This window comes from Wolffia australiana, chromosome 11, assembly GCF_029677425.1.
Source record: "Wolffia australiana isolate 7733 chromosome 11, ASM2967742v1".
In the NCBI taxonomy this organism is placed as follows: domain Eukaryota; kingdom Viridiplantae; phylum Streptophyta; class Magnoliopsida; order Alismatales; family Araceae; genus Wolffia; species Wolffia australiana.
The window spans coordinates 13352501-13370000 of record NC_135845.1 but is presented as its reverse complement, the minus strand read 5'-3'; the positions used below and the strand labels follow the sequence as shown (position 1 = coordinate 13370000).

At 45.7% G+C, this 17500-nt stretch overlaps 3 protein-coding genes across 8 annotated transcripts in view; 2 read left to right on the top strand and 1 right to left on the bottom strand.

Annotated features, from left to right (window-relative positions):
• Positions 1-315: 315 nt before the first annotated feature.
• On the bottom strand, positions 316-2523 carry LOC144709901 (uncharacterized). 5 transcript variants are annotated; one of them, XM_078583568.1, is made up of 4 exons: positions 2384-2523; positions 1699-1894; positions 1575-1600; positions 316-976 (listed from the first exon to the last, which is right to left on the bottom strand). In XM_078583568.1, exons 2-4 carry the CDS (start codon positions 1751-1753, stop codon positions 515-517), a joined length of 543 nt encoding a protein of 180 aa, XP_078439694.1. In that variant the 5' UTR covers positions 1754-1894; positions 2384-2523; the 3' UTR covers positions 316-514. The 5 variants fall into 5 exon arrangements, 2 of the variants coding, with proteins under 2 accessions (XP_078439694.1, XP_078439693.1); XM_078583567.1 differs by having other exon boundaries at positions 2292-2517; XR_013583145.1 differs by having other exon boundaries at positions 1571-1600; positions 1699-2517.
• Positions 2524-2805: 282 nt separating this feature from the next.
• On the top strand, positions 2806-10086 carry LOC144709370 (histone-lysine N-methyltransferase ATX4-like). 2 transcript variants are annotated; one of them, XM_078582913.1, is made up of 23 exons: positions 2806-3920; positions 3996-4051; positions 4117-4315; positions 4412-4525; positions 4595-4663; positions 4754-4822; positions 4921-5012; positions 5266-5358; positions 5743-5878; positions 6244-6334; positions 6409-6508; positions 6588-6712; positions 7221-7366; positions 7503-7607; positions 7691-7755; positions 7852-8065; positions 8146-8232; positions 8748-8894; positions 8966-9052; positions 9127-9201; positions 9270-9370; positions 9446-9573; positions 9658-10086. In XM_078582913.1, exons 1-22 carry the CDS (start codon positions 3216-3218, stop codon positions 9534-9536), a joined length of 2967 nt encoding a protein of 988 aa, XP_078439039.1. In that variant the 5' UTR covers positions 2806-3215; the 3' UTR covers positions 9537-9573; positions 9658-10086. The 2 variants fall into 2 exon arrangements, with proteins under 2 accessions (XP_078439039.1, XP_078439038.1); XM_078582912.1 differs by lacking the exon at positions 9658-10086 and having other exon boundaries at positions 9446-9654.
• A 3113-nt stretch (positions 10087-13199) lies between these two features.
• The window catches only part of LOC144709203 (uncharacterized), a 4475-nt gene continuing 174 nt past the window's right edge, over positions 13200-17500 (top strand). Inside the window, exons 1-5 of the mRNA XM_078582657.1 lie at positions 13200-13876; positions 15627-16212; positions 16297-17077; positions 17171-17260; positions 17337-17500. The exon at positions 17337-17500 is cut by the window's right edge and continues 174 nt beyond it. Of these exons, the coding sequence (XP_078438783.1) occupies positions 13387-13876; positions 15627-16212; positions 16297-17077; positions 17171-17260; positions 17337-17500 (2111 nt within the window). The 5' untranslated portion in view covers positions 13200-13386. The remainder of the gene's footprint in view (positions 13877-15626; positions 16213-16296; positions 17078-17170; positions 17261-17336) is intronic.

Below are 17500 nucleotides of genomic sequence, written 5' to 3'. Positions count from 1 at the left end.
GCATGTACAAGCTTAAATTGTGGTGAGATAACAACATGCACAAGCCCTCTGCTTCCTCCTCTTCTTGTCTTCTTCTTCCTCTTCTTCTTGTTCCTCTTCTTCTTGTTCCTCTTCTTCTTGCTCCTTTTCTTCTTATTACTCTTTCTCTCCCTCTCCCCCTTCCCCTTCCCCTCTCCCTCTCCCCCTTCCCCTCTCCCTCTCCCTCTCCCTCTCCCTCTTCTTCTTCTTCCTCTTCTTCTTCTTCTTCCTCTTCCTCTTCCTCTTCTTCCTCTTCCTCTTCTTCTCCGTCTCCCTCTCCCTCTCCCCCTTCCCCTCTCTCTCCCCCTCTCCCTCCTCTTCTTCTTCTCCCTCTCCCTCTTCTTCTTCTTCTTCTTCTTCTTCTTCCTCTTCTTCTTCCTCTTCTTCTTCTTCCTCTTCTTCTTCTTCTTCTTCCTTCTGCTTCTTCCACTTCCAACGAGAGAAAGTTGATGCGGAGAAGAACGGCGCGAATAGGGTTTGATGTGATATCCACATGCTATTTATACCCGCAAGGAGAGAGAATGTTGAACTTTGACTGCTGACTGTGGACGGCCGACGGAGAGAGGCGGCGTTGACGGCGGACGGAGTGGGCGACGTGGACGGCGGGCGGGAAGGGGAGGCGTCGATCGGGGCGGAAGAGGGGGGCGTCGACAGCGGGCGGAGAGGGACGGCGTCGGCGGCGGATGATGGAGGATACGGCCGCCGACGCCGCACGTCTGCCGCCGCCGACGGCGGCCGGAGACGGGGGCCGGAGATGGGGGCCGGAGACAGCGCCAGTGGCGGCCTGAGACGTGCGGCGGCGGTGGGCGGCGTCGGCGGCGGCGGGGGACGGAGTGGGCCGGCGGCGGGGGACGGAGTGGGCCGGCGGCGGGAGAGGGAGACTGCGGCGTCGTCGTCGGCGGACGAAGCCCCCGTCGTCAGGGGCTACCGGTGACGTGGATGCCACCGTGGAATCCACCTGGACGCCACAGAGGCATCCAGGTCACCCTTTGACTGGCGGTGGAAAAAAAAATCCACTGCCACCTGGCATCCTCTGATTCGCTTATTCTATTTTGTTTACAAAAGTAGAAGTTGTTGCTACTTCGCTTATGAATTTGAAAGGTCTTGCTGTACGGAAATATTTCCCCAAAAAAAAAAAGAAGACGCCGTTTGGCGTCTTCTGATTGGCGCGTGCTATATTTTGAACAAAACAAAAAGTTCCTGCTATTTTTTGAACAAAACATGGAGTTCGTGACGTTTCGTAGTATTTGCCCTTTTGTATATAATTTGTATTTATTCACGGATGACAGTTAGCCGTCTGTCCAACAATCCTAGGTTTGACAATCTGATCATAATGATCCAATCATAATCAGATCGTTTAGATCCTACTGATGATCTATATGATCTCTCGTATCGATTGATAAGGATTGATCAATCAAGATTTGATGGATCGAAAGGCAATTTAATGATCAAATTCAATTGATCTTTAGAGGTCTGTCAAATCAGGGCTTAATTTGACAGCAAATTATGTGGCTATTATCCTGCCGTTTCTCCAAAAAGATTCAAACCTTACCTACCAGCTTTACAACTTCGGCAGAGAATCCTGTGATCAATTCAGTTGGATGATACGTGAATAATACGTGATTGTTGATGTCAAAGAGAGAATAAACGATGGGTCCATAAGTGACGGTAAGAATTTACCATTAATAGACGTCGGGGCGAAGATCGACAATCCCGTTTTACTTCTCTTCTTCATTCCTCGGAGCAGCAAACAATGGCGAAAACCGCAGAAGTAACCTTTCAGATCAAGCAAATTCCACTCTCACGTCGAGATCCAATATAGAATGCTCAAGCATGGAGTCAATCCTTCTCTAATCTCTCTTCCGACGCCGATTCTCTGAAACCCCGAGGGATGAAATCGAAGGCGTTGGAACAATTAATCGAAGACCGACGACTCAGTGATTACCCCTCATTTTCAACCATGGATCCGCTAAAGATGGCGAAAACACCAAAAGCAAGACCAGAGGTTAAGCATGTATCACTCAACGCTGGATTCTATAAAACTCGGGGTGATGGAACATATTACATTAAATCCGTAGATTAAAGATGGACAATCCTATGATCACCTCTGTTTTTCAACCCGCGGATCGACAACAACGACAAAAACCGCAGAAGCAAGCGCAAATATCAAGCAAATCAGTGGATTACTCAAGCATAGTTCCAATCCCTCTCCAAAAACGAGCGGATATGAAACTTGCGACAATAGATCCACAGATCGACGATCCTGTAATTACCTTTTCTTTTCGCAAACCCGAACACACAGAAGAAAAAAACTTCATTCGCACGACGAGATCCAGCAAAGATTACCAAAACACGGAGCCGATACCTCTCAAATCGCCAAACTCCGTAGACGAAAGATCGATGAACTCGACATCCGCGTCTTAAATTCAGCAGCCGAAATCTGCAGCAGGATCTCCCAAATCATCTCAGATCCGCGAAGAAACCGCGGCAAAATTTGAAACTTCGCTCCCTCTCAATTTCCCCCCCGTTCCCGCCTTTTATAAGCTTAAGAAGCGGGGGGGATTAAATCCTAACAAACTCCGAATTCGCACGCGTGACGGACGGCTACGATCGCTTACACGCGCGCCATCCCCGCATCGCCCTCGCCGCTTTCCCGCCATAACACGCTTAAGAGGGGGAAATTCGGAGATTTAATCCTAACAAACTTCCGATTCGCACGCGCGCGGGGGGGGGGGGGGGGGACGATCTTTCGCACGTGCGTCTTCAAGGCATCGTCTTCGTCTTCTCGCCTCCCAATTTCTCGGCCAGAAGGCGAGAGAGAGAGAACGGGAACGAAGAAGGCGAGGAAGAGAAATTTCCAATCCGCCGATCGATCTTCCTCTTCCTCCAGATTCCACTCTTCTCTTCGATCTCGCAGATTGTAATCCGCAATGCAAGCTGAAAATCCGGACAATCGGCGAGGAAGAAGGTCTCAGTCGCCGGGATTGCTCTCTCTTCTCTGTTCTTCGCTTCCGATCGAATTCCCCCTCTTCTCTGCTCGTTCTTTGATGAATTAGGGATTTCTCCGGCCCCGATTTCGATCCGGAGGTTGAAAAAACGTCGTTTCCGGCGGTTTCTCTTCGCTTCCGGGGGGAAAATCGCGAGATATCTGCTTGATTTCCTCCCGCGATTAGGGTTTGGATGCGGCGTTCATCGAGATGATAATTAAGCGGGAGATGGGATCGAGAATGCCGCATCTGCAGCGGTGCAAGGCCGTCGCGGGGGAGGACTGCCGGAAGCGGCGGCGCGATGGCGGAGAGTTGATCTGCCGCGAGGTTGAAGATCAGGAAGAGGATTTCAGCTGCGGCGAGGGTGGCCATGCTTCTTCGCCCTGCTCTGAGGCCTCGATTTGCTCCGCGGATGTGGACTGCGAGTCGCCACCGCTGCGGCCATTGCTGAAAACCTCGCGCGGAAGAGTTCAGGTTCTGCCTTCGAGATTCAACGACTCCGTCCTGCTTGATTCGAAGAAGAAGGAGAAGCTCTCCAAGCTCGCAACAATGGCGAAAGAAGAAGGGAGTGTGAGGAGCTACACTTCGAGAAGCACTCTCACGTCCCTTCACGAGGAATTGGGGGAGGAGAAGACGACGATTAAGAAGAAGAAGAAGAAGATGCTGAGGGTGAAGGTGGAGAGAGAGGAGGGGATCGACCCGGATGAACTGCATGAGCGGCGGAAGGATTTCTTTCTTCTTGAAGAATTTTCCTGCGGAGATGTTGTCTGGGCGAAGAGCGGGAAGAGATATCCCACCTGGCCGGCCCTCGTTATCGATCCTCTCCGGCAAGCTCCGCAGAGCGTTCTGAATTCCTGCATTGCTAGAACTCTTTGCGTTATGTTCTTCGGCTACTCCGGCAATGGTCAAGAAAGGGTATGATTATTGCCGAAATTCAAGTTTTTTTTTTTCTGGGTTCTTCGTTGATTGTCTTCCTTGTGGGAAAACCAGGATTATGCGTGGGTCAGGCAGGGATCGATCTTTCCCTTTGTAGATTACTTGGACAGGTTTGAAATCTCCATTTTTTTTTTTTCTTGAACAAATTTTGATTGAAATGTGTTCTTGATGGCAGGTTCCAGGGTCAGACCCAGTTGCATAAGAGCAAGCCTAGCGACTTTCGCATGGCCATTGAGGAGGCTTTCATGGCGGAGCAAGGATTTATGACTATGGAGTTGGATGAAGCAGACACTGCTGGGCTTCCTGCCTTTTCCCAACTTGTTCTAGAGAAGACGGACTCTACCCAAGATTTGGACTGTCAGTCGGATGCTCTGGTAAAATTGTGAAAGATTTTTTTTATTTGAAAAAAATTGATTTTTGGTGAGACCCTTGTGGGACCCGTATTAAATACCAACTTCTTTGAATTTCAGGTTGCAAAGAGCCCGAAGCTTCGTTGCCAGAGCTGTGGCTCTGGGGTTGAGTTAAAAAGTACAAAAAAGGTGAAGAAGGGATCCGAACACTTAATCTGCAAGCACTGTGCTAAGGTCAGTTTAATTTTCTTGCGTTTTTTCTTAGCGTTCTGTCGTCTTGACTAATTGTCTTGCTTGTTTTAGTTGCAAAAGTCTAAGCAGTATTGCGGCATATGCAAGAAGATTTGGCATCATACTGATGGTGGACGCTGGGTAGGATGAACGCTGATTGATCGTTTCGCCGTTATTGTTGCCTGAAATTAAAAAAAAATTGTTTGTTGATATCTTACTGTGATTTTCAAGGTGCGGTGCGATGGGTGTGAGGTGTGGGTCCATGCGGAATGTGACAAAATCTCCGGCACTTACTTCAAGGTTTCGTATTTCTTCTCTGTAGATGATGTTCTTCGCTGATTCGTGATATTAAGAGATTTCTTTTGATCCAAATAGTGATGGGTTTTCTAATATTTAAGGACCTGGAGAAAACGGATTACTTTTGTCCTGAATGCAAGGCGAAATCCAACTTTGAGTTATCGGACACTGAGAAGAAGCCTCAGCAAAGAAGGTGACAAACTTCATTCTTCTTTGAAGCCACTATATCTCTAGGTCGTTTCACAAAATCCTTTCAAAATCGAGAGACATTTTACGCGCTGGAAAATATTTCCTTTCTCTGTTACCTTTCTAGGTCCAAGCTTTACATTAAAAAAAACTGTTTTGACTTGCATATGTAATAGCTTGGTCTAGGAGTTCTTTAGCTTGTGAATGATTACATGGTTTAAGTTTATTTGTGCATCCTGGTGACGCATCATTTTTAACAGGTGCAAGGAAGTTAATGGGCTGCAGTCCCAAGCAGAGATGATCGTTGTTTGCTGTAATGGAACGGAAGGAATTTATTTCCCTAAACAGCATGCGTAAGTACCTGACTTTAAAATATTTGATAGTGTCATGCTTCGATGTTTCTTGATGAAAAGAATGTAGGAGTTATTGGCATGGGGATATCTGTGATTTTTTCTCTCCCATCTTTCTTCGATATATATTTTTTTCTCTATTGTAATTTATTTATTCCAGTTCATTTCTCATCATTTTCTCTAGTCAACCTATTTTTCAGTCTACACTGCATTTTTTGGCCGTCAAATTTCATAGAAATAGATGAAAGAACTAATTATGTGAGTTTGCCAATTCTTATAATGGAATGTGGACTACTACATGCACATTTTTTTCTTGTCTTTTTTTGAAAAATGTACCCAATCATGCTCAACATTTAGCCACGTTTCTAATGTTTGATGATGAATCAGTGTTCTTTGCCAATGCGGATCTTGTGGAACGGCGAAGCGAAACCTTAGTGAGTGGGAGCGCCACTGTGGTTCAAAAAGCAAGAATTGGAAGTGCAGCGTCAAAGTCAAACATCCTTGGCAACCGTTGGTCAAATGGGTTAGTATTTCTGAAGGAATTTTCTTTAACCAAAATATTAGTGTTTGTGAACAATGACGATAATCATCATTGCCATCCATAACCTGCACGGTCATTGTCATCGTTTGGAGCTTGAGTGATGATGACGATGACGATGATTCCAACACCTGAGTGAGGTTAACAGAGGCAGAGTTACGAGAGGTGATGAGGAGAAAAAATAATAATAATCATCATCAATCTTTCAAAATAAAATAAAAATAATCATCATCTTTCCTGAGGACGAATGATGGGAGTGATGACTCATCACTGTTGACAGTGGACAAACTAACCAATGCCGTCTGGAGTTTTGCACTGGCTAATTATCTCATTACTTTTTTTGTTTGAAGATCGAAGACAACCGTACGTTAGATTGGATTGTTGTGCCTAAGAAATCGTCCCCGAAATTGAGAAAACAGCAGCTATTTGATCTCTTGAAAGGTAAATATACCTGATTTCTGGCGACTTGAGATGCGTGATTAAGAGTAGATTACTGAAATGCCCATGATCTGCAGAAAGATATGATCCTGTCTACGCCAAGTGGACTACAGAACGTTGCGCAATCTGTAGATGGGTCGAAGACTGGGATTACAACAAAATTATCATCTGTAACGGGTATTAATGATCTACTGCTACCAAAAATCTCGCATTCTGCCTTTTTTGCACAATTAACCATTGGACTACGAATTTTCAGATGCCAAATAGCCGTTCATCAAGAATGCTACGGGGCCAGAAACATCCGTGATTTCACTTCTTGGGTCTGTAGAGCTTGTGAGACCCCTCAAATCAAAAGGGAGTGCTGCCTCTGTCCAGTAAAAGGTATTTCCGCATTACCATTTGTCCGCAATTTTGATATGATCCCCCATTAAGGCTGTACAATAGACGATGACGATGGAATAGGGTGGATGGGCCGAGACAGAACGGCATGTCTCAATCATCTGTCTCAGAGTCTACGCCTTTTTTTCCGTTTCTGTTTGAGAGGATGGACAAGAGGGATGACAGAATGGACTGAGGACTGTCATAAACCTAGATTAAATCCTTGGTGTCTGATGACAGAGCGGGATGCAACAAAAAGGAATGGAACAGAAGTAGCAAAGGCTTTCATTCTGTTCCCGTTCTGAGGTCAGGACAGATGACGGTAAGGGACAGAATGGATGACACAGCTCGTCATCCATCCAGGAGCTTTATCCTTGAACCCCTGTCCGGGTTATTTCTGATGATTTCTGTCCATCAGAGGTTTTTTAGAATTTTCCTTCTTGAATGATCTCATTTGTATCATTTCAAACCCTTTAGACTTTGTTCTGACTTCAAGCCCTGTTTCACCCAGGCGGTGCTCTAAAGCCGACCGGTATCGATGGTTTGTGGGTCCACGTCACTTGTGCGTGGTTCCAGCCAGAAGTCTCTTTCCAGAGTGATGAGCTGATGGAACCTGCCATGGGCATATTAAATATCGGGTCCCAGTCCTTCGCGAAGGTTGTAACTTTATTATCATTTTTTTATTTTTGAATTTCTTACTTGGGAATCCCCTTGAAAACTAGAACTCATTGCCAAATAGTCTAAAATGTGACGTAGCCATCTGATCAACTCCTTTTATTTCGTTTTGTTTCAGAAATGTGTGATTTGCAAGCAAGTGCATGGTGCCTGCACGCAATGTTATCGTTGCTCGACTTCTTATCATGCCATGTGTGCCTCGAGAGCCGGCTATTGCATGGAGGTAAGCCATCTTTTTCTCCCAGAAAGTAATTTTTTAATGCATTGTTAGACAGACACTCAGTTGTTGCTGTTCATGGGTTGCAGTTGCACTGCATAGAGAAGAATGGAAGACAAATAACTAAAATGATTTCATATTGTTCACATCACAGGTCAGACGCATCTTTTTAAACTGTTAAACCTGTATGCTTTAAATAATAATAAAAAATCAAAGTTTCTGATCCATTCATCAATATTTTTTTATTCAGGGCTCCAAATCCGGACAACGTTCTTGTCATTCAATCTCCTCTTGGAGTTTTCTCTGCGAAAAACACGCTCCAAGAAAAGGGAAAACGTATTTGTTCTCGGCCAGCCTTGAAAGATGCCATGCATCAGCTGGCCCCTGCCTTGGCCGAGCCGTCTTCGCCGTCTTTGTCTTCCTCTTGTGCGAGATGCCGAGAGTACGAAAAGACGAACACAAAGGTTTGAAATGTTTTTTTAATCTCTCATCGTTATGGTTGAACATTTGGTTCTGGAAACTAATGATCCTCTTGGTTGTTCAGATGAGTGGAACCGAGGCGCATGCACATCTCCTCATGGGCCCCCGCCACCATAGCCTTGAAGCTATAGAACATTTGAACCCACCAAAGGTTTCTCTCTCTCTCTCTCTGTGTTTAATGATATTACCTGTCTCCTTTTTCATTTCTTTATCCTCTCACTGTACCGCTCGTGGTTCCCTATATCGTCCCTCTTCTTCTTCCCTCACTCTTCTAACTCACTCTCTCTCTCTCTCACCTGGGTGAGATGGCTCATCTTCTTCATCTCTATACCTGACACTGTATGATAAGATGGCCCATCAGATCTCTTTCTCTGTTTCTCTATTAGTGGTTGATAAATGGACCATCATGTTCCCTCACTCTTCTCTCTCTTATCTCTCTTATCTCTTTGGGGTTCCACAAGATGGCCCATCTTCTTTTTCCTCACTTTTCTCTCTCTATCCAGTTCTTTCTCTGCGTTTTGCAAGATGGCCCGTCTTCTTCTCTCTTTTACCAGTATCCCATCTCTATGTGGTTGAATAGCTCATCCTTATTCTTCTTCTTTTATCTTTTTATTTTCTCTCATTTCTCACCATATATATTTCTCTCTTCCCCTCTTCATCGAACAGGATGAGATGCAGTCAAAGACCTTCTCCTCCTTTGGAGAACGCCTACGCTACCTTCAGGTGACAGAGAATCACCGGGTGTGCTTCGGCAAGTCGGGGATTCACGGGTGGGGCCTCTTCGCCCGTAGGAACATCCAAGAAGGAGAGATGGTACTGAGACCATGGTTCATTATTTATCATCATCATCATTATCATCAATGTGATCTGACGGGTTTCTTCAGGTGATTGAGTACCGCGGTGAGCAGGTCCGTCGCAGCGTGGCTGATCTCAGGGAAGCGCAGTACCGCAACGAAGGCAAAGACTGTTATGTGAGTAAATCTCTATCTCTCTCTCTCTCTTTCTGCTGTTATTACTCAATACTGAAGTTGGGAAACATGGGCAGTTGTTCAAAATCAGTGAGGAAGTCGTCGTCGATGCCACTGACAAGGGCAACATTGCCCGTCTCATCAACCACTCTGTAGGCCCTTCTCTCTCTAGCTTGTCTTTTTTCATCTCTCTCTTCCATGTTTGACCCTGCCATTACAGTGCATGCCCAATTGCTATTCGAGGATCATGAGTGTAAGTGACGAGGAGCAGCGGATCGTGCTCATCGCCAAGACGGATGTCTCGGCAGGGGAAGAGCTCACGTATGCCAAAACTCCTCCCAAGATGAATATTCTAGAGAGAGAAACAGAGATAAAATTGACCTTTTCTTTGTGCAGGTATGATTATCTTTTCGACCCGGATGAGGGCGAGGAGTGCAAGGTTCCCTGCCTCTGTGGAGCCCCCACCTGCCGCAAATTCATGAATTAGTAGAGAGAGAAAGAGCCTTCTTTAGAGGGGCAAAAATGTAATTTCTTGTACTCTTCCCCATCCTGTTCGTCGTTTATTCTTTCCGAGTTCAATAAAAAGTCCATATGTTCATTGGTAATAGGGATGACCCGATCACGAGCAGCAGTTGGTTGCGCGATAGATGTGCGGTGCGGTTTGAATTTTTGAACTGCCCTTTGCACAGCCGCGGAGCACCCACCCCACGCTCCGTGCGGGACTGCATCGGAGAGGTTGTGCAATTGGGGTTGAATTTTTTTAAAGAAGAAAATACCCTAATGATTCTCGCCTCAGTTTTGCCGTAACGGATGACTCACAACGGCATCCACCCTCGCATTGCATTCTCTGTTTCTTCCAGCTTACTAAACCCATCCAAGACCAAAGGTTCCAGCTTGTCGTCGCCGCCACCGCCACTGTCATTCCACCCTGCTAAACAAGCCGTGTCCAGAATTCTGCAATCTGCATTTCAGCTATTCTTAAGACTCAATTGTCACCAGTGAAATTTTTTAGTGCAATTCTTGTACTGTTTTCCTTATGGCTACATTTCTCTAAAAATAGTTAAGTGTACATTTAAACAACACCAATAGCTTATATTATTTTTAAAAAGCAATTCACATGACTATTTTTAATGTCTGGTTTAAAAATTTTAATTTCTACCATACTTACCTAAATATTAAATATTTTAGTAAATTTAGGAGGCCAAGTTCGGTTGTGCTCGAGTACCATCCAAGGGGTTTGGGGCAGTCTGAAATTTCTACATGAGGAGCGCATCGCCGCATTGAACTGCGCTACCGTCCCTACTCGTATAGTGCAAGATCGTCCAGGATGGGAAGTAAGATAATCCCGTCCTACGCCCCAATTTTTAGAAGTTCGTCTGAATCGTCCTGTCCAGAGTTTGTCCCGTCCCAAATATTTTCGTCCATGGCCTATCCTGTCAAAAACTGTCCCGCCCAAGACATTCTCGTCCCATCCCACGTCCCCGATGAAGCAGTGCATTAGGCCACTTGGAATTTGACAGGTGGCAAAGCACGTGTCCAATTCCAGCTGGAGCTCTCAGTTGGACACATGGCTCCCGCAGGACGCAAAAACCATCCCCGTCCGCCATCCAAAGCCCCGAATGGGACAGTTGTTGCATCCATGGACCAAAACTCCTGTCCGGGAACCAGCAGAGGATTCTTCGTCCCATCAATCGTCCAAACTCCTGGGGAGGACAAGTTTTTATTCCACGGATGAAATCACCGTCCCGTCTTCGTCCGTGCACTATAATTCCTTGGAAGCACATCCCTAAGCTACTCTGCGCGGAAATTCTTTATAGGGGCAAAAATGGAAATTACATTAAAATGCAATTTAAATTCAAAAATGGAATTTGTGCGCGTGCAGTTCGCACATGCAATAAGAGGGCACCGTCAGGGCACAATGGGCAGTTATTGCATCCATGGACCAAAACAACCATCCCGTCCGGGAACCATCAGACGATTCTTTGTCCCATCAACCGTCCGAACTCCTGGGCAGGACAAGTTTTTAGGCCAGGGACAAAATCACCATCCCCTCGGTGTCCGTGCATTAGGGAACAGAAATCATCATCTGTCACGTCACACGTTACCATGACAGAAATGTGACGGATGACGTGATGGTGATGGTGACGGAATTCAGGGGTAGTGGCGGTGACAGTGATGCAGGAGGAGGTTTACGTGACAGTGACGTGATGGTGACGGGTGCCCTGGACGTGTGACATGACGAAATGTCTGTCACGGATGACGGCCGTGACGTTTATTTAATACATTTTAATAATGAATTTATTGACTAAAAATTATGAATATAATGAATTTAGTAAATTAATATATTGATGGAAAATTTAAGGATTTAGTGACTTATGTTTTAATATATTGTGATAATTAAATTATTGACGTAAAATTGCGAATATAATTAATTTAATAAATAATTTCTTGATGGAAAACTTAAAGATTTAGTGAGGTTTTTCTTGAAAACAATTTAATAATTATTATATTGAACGTGAAATTATGAATATAATAATAAATTTCTTAACAAAAAATTAAGAATTTTATTGATTTTTTAAAATACATTTTATTAATTAATTTGTTGACAGAAAAATGTGTATAATTTATTTATTAATTAATTTCTTGACGGAGAAATTAAGGATTTAGTGATGTATTTTTAAATACAATTTAATAATTAGTTTACGGTAGGAAATTATAAGGAGTAATTAATTTATTAATTACTGTCTCTCCGGAAAATTAATTTAAGGATTTAGTGACATTATTTTACAGAACTGGCGCATGGGATATCTCAATGAGTCTGGATTGGAGTAATTCTAAAAAATTGCGACGTATCAAATGTCACAGCTACTAAAATCTCTGTGCCAATGAATTACATATCAACACCATCCAAGATCTAGTTTATCTTGACTCCTCCAAGTTCATTTGGGTTTCTGCATCAATTCATACGTTTCATCCAAGGAAGAGTGGCAAAATTTGGAAAATGCCCAAGGAAGAGTTGGGAAAAGCCATCTGTTTCATCCAACTTATCAGGTCCAAAGACCAATATGCAGATATCCATGCCAAGAGATCTCATGTCTCTACTTGAAAGAAGCTTAGCAGAAAGCAGTGAAGGGAATATGCGCCTAGGGTTTGACGGTCCCGGTCTGGTCCGGTTTTTTGGCATGGACCTAAACCTTACCTAAAGTTTGGTCCAGTTCCGGTCTGGTCTTTTTCGGTCCCAGTTCGGTCCGGTCCAACCGGTCCTCGGTCCAAAATGTCAAAGCCTAACACGCCTGCTTAACGGTGAGATTGCAATATGCATGTTTTTAGTCTTTATCCATTTATTATGAGTTGAATGCTCATAATCTTGAACAAGTTTTGGATTTCTTGTCTACAGAACAGTGAAAACAGTACACGATAAAACAATCATACGATGAACTGAGCTTCAAATCGTGCAAGAGGAAGGTCGAGATCTTCTCCTCGTACACATAAAAGGACATAATAAAAAATTCGGGAACCTGCGCGTCTGAGATTTCACACCGGCGAGGAGCAGCGATCGACGCTGCGATCAATATCCTCGATCAAGTCTAAAACAGTGCACAACCCAGAGAAATAGGAGAGAAATAAGAGCGTCCAACCTGGCTCGAGGAAGCCTTGAACAAGGGCTTTCGACTTCGACCCAACGGGGAATCCTTATTCCTAAGAGAAATTAGAAGTTCTTAGTTAGAAACATAATAAACTAGTTATGCTATTTCTGTCACGGTGACGGTGATGTGACGGAACGACGAAAGAGGGACGCGTGACGGGTACGTGACGGATTTCTTCCAAACTTCTCAGACGTGTGACGAGAGGTGACATGACGAACAGTTTGTCATCCGTCCAATTACGTCCAGGGCATCAGGTCCCGGACGTGCCGTTCCCTACCGTGCACTACGCCTACTCTGCACCGAAATTCTTTATAGGGGTAAAAATGGAATTTACATTAAAACAGCAATTAAAATTCAAGTGGACTTTGCGCGCGTGCGATTCGCACGTGCGAGAAGAGGGCACCGCCACGGCCCAATGGGCCGCGCGCGCGTGCGGTTGGCACGTGTGGGATAACGGCACGGGGGCGTGGCCACGGCCCAGTATTTGTTGGGGGGCGAGCGAGAAGAACGAAGAGGACGACTGAGGAGACAGCGAGAGAGGAACAGAGAGCGAGAGAGAGGAAGAAGAGAAGAGAAGAGAAGAGAGAGGGGCGAGCTCGAGCTTCGCGCGACTGTCCAGCAAGCCATTTTGGGGAAGAAATCGCGATCTGGGGTTCGAGATTGATCTGAAATTGGTCGCTAGGGCTTGGCATGGGGCGGAGTTCTCGCCAGGAATCGTCGCACAAGGCCCACGCTAGCAGCTCCAGAGATGCCAGACAGAGGTCGGATTCCGAGGAGGAAGAGACTTCCAGGGAGCGCAAGTCCAGGGAGACCTCCGTGCCTGCTGATTCCGCGAAGAAGAAGAGCTCTTCCTCTTCTCTGCGCTCCCTTGGAAAAGGGGTTTCCGGGGCTGAGAATGGGGGCAGTTCCCACGGCCATGGCCCCAAGAAGAAGGCCCGGCGGTCGGATTTCGCCTCTGCGGAGGAGCAGGGAAGCGCTGATGAAGTGGAGTTCAGGGTGGAGGATTTGAAGGTTAGGTCTGGCAGACGGTCGGAGAAGGAGTATTGCCGGAATGAGGGCAGAGAGAAGAACCAGGAGTCTCGCCGGGAGAGGTTGGATGATGGTTCGGGGAGAAAACGGGGTGGGAAGAGTAGTAGTCTGGATGAAGATCACGCTGGGAAAAGAGATGGTGGAAATGAAGGTGATTTCTTTGTTTTGATTCGATGAGGTGCTGGTTTTTTGGAAGATTGGCTGGTTGGTTTTGGTGAGTTTATTGCGCAGTTGGGAAAATCATGGGTTTGACTGAAGAACACGCTCAAAGAAAAAATTAGAGTTGAACCGTGCCAATACTTTGTGCCTTTGTTAATGATTTTCTTCTTTAGGCTGGCTGGTTGGTTTTGGTGGGGTTATTGCGTAGTTGGGATAATCATGGGTTTGAATGAAGAACACGCACAAAAAAAAAATTAGGGTTGAACTGCGCCAATGCTTTGTGCCTTTGTTGATGATTCTCTTCTGTAGGCTGCTGGTTTTTGGGTTTTCTTGGTTTTGGGGCCGACCTTTTTTACTTTGAAAATATGTAGCTTATCTGGGAAAGGTTTTGATTTACTCGCGGAAAATGCAAATATTCAAAAATCGTATTTGGTTTTCTATACCCTCCAGTGGTACATATTTTTGCTTTTATTTCATTTGGTCATTGTTTATGTAGATGAGTTGATTTTATTCCATCTAGCCATTCTTGTTAAATGTATCAGTATTCCTTTGTGGACCTTCTAAAGAAGAAAAAAATCAGATATTTGATGTGGGGTTTCTCATTCCATGATATTATATTTTTTTCGCCTGGATATTGATGCAGTGAGTTCCTGCTTCAGTCTCATTGCTCGTATGTTGAAACGGAAAATTATCTAGTATTCTTAAATTTACTTTTTCATGCTTGTAAGATGTCTGCTTGAATTTTTAGCTTTATAAATGGGAAAAAACTTTAGTGACCTATGGCTGTCCATAAATCATTCCTTGCTGAAGTTTTTCTTTGCAACGACAGTTTCGCTTTTTTCTAGCTTTATTTTTGCGTTTGATTGAATAACTTTCAAAGGACATCAACATTATTATCACAAATTTGACCTTGTTTTCTCTTATTCACTTTGTTATACTTGAGCGCTAAATTTTTATTCAGAACTGGATTCATATCTGATGAATCGATCATTGTCGAGTGTATCTCTGATTTGAACCCAACACTTGTTTAATTATACTTCAACTTACTACTTACATCATTTTTTTCTTCTGTTTCTGGTTCAAATTTCTCATAGATCATAAATATAATTATAATTTTGGTATCAGAGTATCAATGAATCTCATCTATGGCTGATTTGTGCACTGAAGGTGGTTTGACCCTAATATTTAGATAATTTTGTGCGCGATAATTTTCAGATTAATGTTTAATTAACCCGTTGAAATTTATTGGTGTTCATATTTTTCTATTTTCACCGGTTGAGCTCGCAGCAAAAGAAGAAAACTTATGAACTCTGTTCATTACTGTTCATTATAACGAACGAGATAAGACGTACTTGCAGTCTAAAGAAACCTACACGCTGGGACACAAATTCTGTTGATTACTGTTCGTTAGTTTTTCCCTAACGCTGTACCACTGGATGTTCTTCTCCTCTATAGTTCATATGTTATCAATTTTATGTTATGTTCTTTGGTTGAATATTATGTTCTTTTCATTCCTTTGGATGCGTCACAAAATTATAAGATCCATATTTTTCCATATTTTTCGTGGGTTTATATAATTTGAGGGGTCATCTTCCTTTAAGAAAGATTGAATATACACATTACTTTTCTTCTAGATAGTTTGATTTAATTTTATTTTCCGATTTTCTTTCTTCAAAACAACTTTGAATTCTAAATTTTCAATTTCAATAATTTTATGCCACTTTTTTCAAAAAAAATTTCAGACTGGGAAGCGCAGGAGGAGCCTCGCCACGCGGAACCAGAAAAACATACTGAAAAAAGCGATTCAAAGCTGATAGATGACGAGAACAACAACGATTCAGCCCCTTCAAAGACTGACAAGCACCCGGGAGAATCCAAGGGCCGAGAACGAAGAAGGTCACGCTCTCGAGAAGCCCGCTCAAAGAGCGGGTCCCATCGAGACGACCGCCATAGAGACAAACACAGAGACGAAGGCAGCCAGAGAGACAAGTACAGAGACAACCGCAGCCACCAAGACAAGTACAGAGATGAGAGAGACGAAGGCAGCCACCGGGACCGGGATAAGCACAGAGACGACTACTCCCGAGAGCGCAGCAGCAGTAGATCCCACAGCAAGCACTACAGGGAGGAAAAGAAGTCCGAGAAGCGGAGCCGCCACCACGACAGTGACTACGACGGCGGCAGCCCTTACCGAGATGGCAGCAGCAGAGGCAGGAAGCGCCATTCCGATGAACGGGACGACGCCAAGCCCCGAGGGAACTTGGAGAGAAGTGCTTCCAACCACTTGGATGCCCAGGATGGCCATCCCAAGGGCTCCCCCCCACCATGGTTTTACCCTCTCCCTGTCTTTCTACCTCTCTCTCTCTATATATATATCAATCTCCTAAATGTTTCGTCGTGCTCTTTGGTCAGGCCGGGGGAAGGCAGCTCCTTTCCAGAGGAAAGAGACAAGCGGATCAACGAGTCAGCGCCGTTGACTGAGAAGTTGGATCCTGTGACGGGGTCGTCCCCGTTGATCCGGGGGGAGAACTTCTCCGGCGGCTTCCCTGGGCACGTCAGATTCGGAATGGACAGCCCAGGACTTGCCTCGTTGGACGACGGCGGAGGCCGGTACAAGCGCGGCAGCGTTGACCTGGGCCTGGGCCGGGCTGCCGCGGCCCAGGGTCTGTGGAAGGGAGGAGTCCCCCCCTGGCCCGCCCCCGGGATCAACGGGTTCCTCCCCTTCCAGCCCATGCCGCCGCCGCCGGGCTTCCTCAACCAGTGCCCGCCGTCTCTTTTCGGAGTCCGTCCCGGCGTCCCCTTCCAGCACCTCCACGAGCCCCGGCCGTTCCTCTGGCCTGGCCACACTGATGGCTGGGACGACAGCCCCGCCGTGCCGATGGATGATCCCCGCCACATGTACGGCCGGCAACCTGCCACGTGGGAGCCCAAGGCCCGAATCTCTCCGGCCCCACCGTCTGAGTCAGCGCTTGCCAAGGACTCGGTGTTGACTCGGTCTCCGGAGATGGAGACGGTCCAGAATCCCTTCCCAGAGACTGAAGTCGCCGCCCGGTCCTGCTGCGCCTATCTCTCCAAACTTGATATCTCGCTCGGGCTGGCGGGGCCGGAGCTGTACAGGCAGTGCATTGACCTGGTGCGGGCGAATGCTGACGTGGCAGAGGCCGAACCCAGGGGTTCCAACAGCCGGGTCCAGGTGCTGTGGACGATTCTATTTGTGGGTTGACTTTTTTGAATCTTTCTACCCATCTGGGTCCTGAAGGAAAGTCTCTCTGTTGACCTTTTGCAGGGCATCACCAGCCACGTGGCAGCCGGCTCCAGGCGACACCTCACCGACCCAAATGCTCGCCTTCCGCCTCTGCTGGAAACTGTCTATGAGGTTTGTCTTCCTTTTAGATTGTTCATTGTCTACCTCTTTCTATGTGAATCTAAAATTTCAATTGGGGGCCTACCAGAAAGCCATGTCTTTTTACAAGAAGCAGAGCGAAGATTGGAAGGCCAAGGCCCTCTCGTTGGAAGACGATGCGGCGACGATGGAGAATCCCATCATCTCTGAGAACTTGGCTAACGAGGGCGGAGCCACCAGTGCCGGGGAAGACGATAACGAAGGTTCTGATGG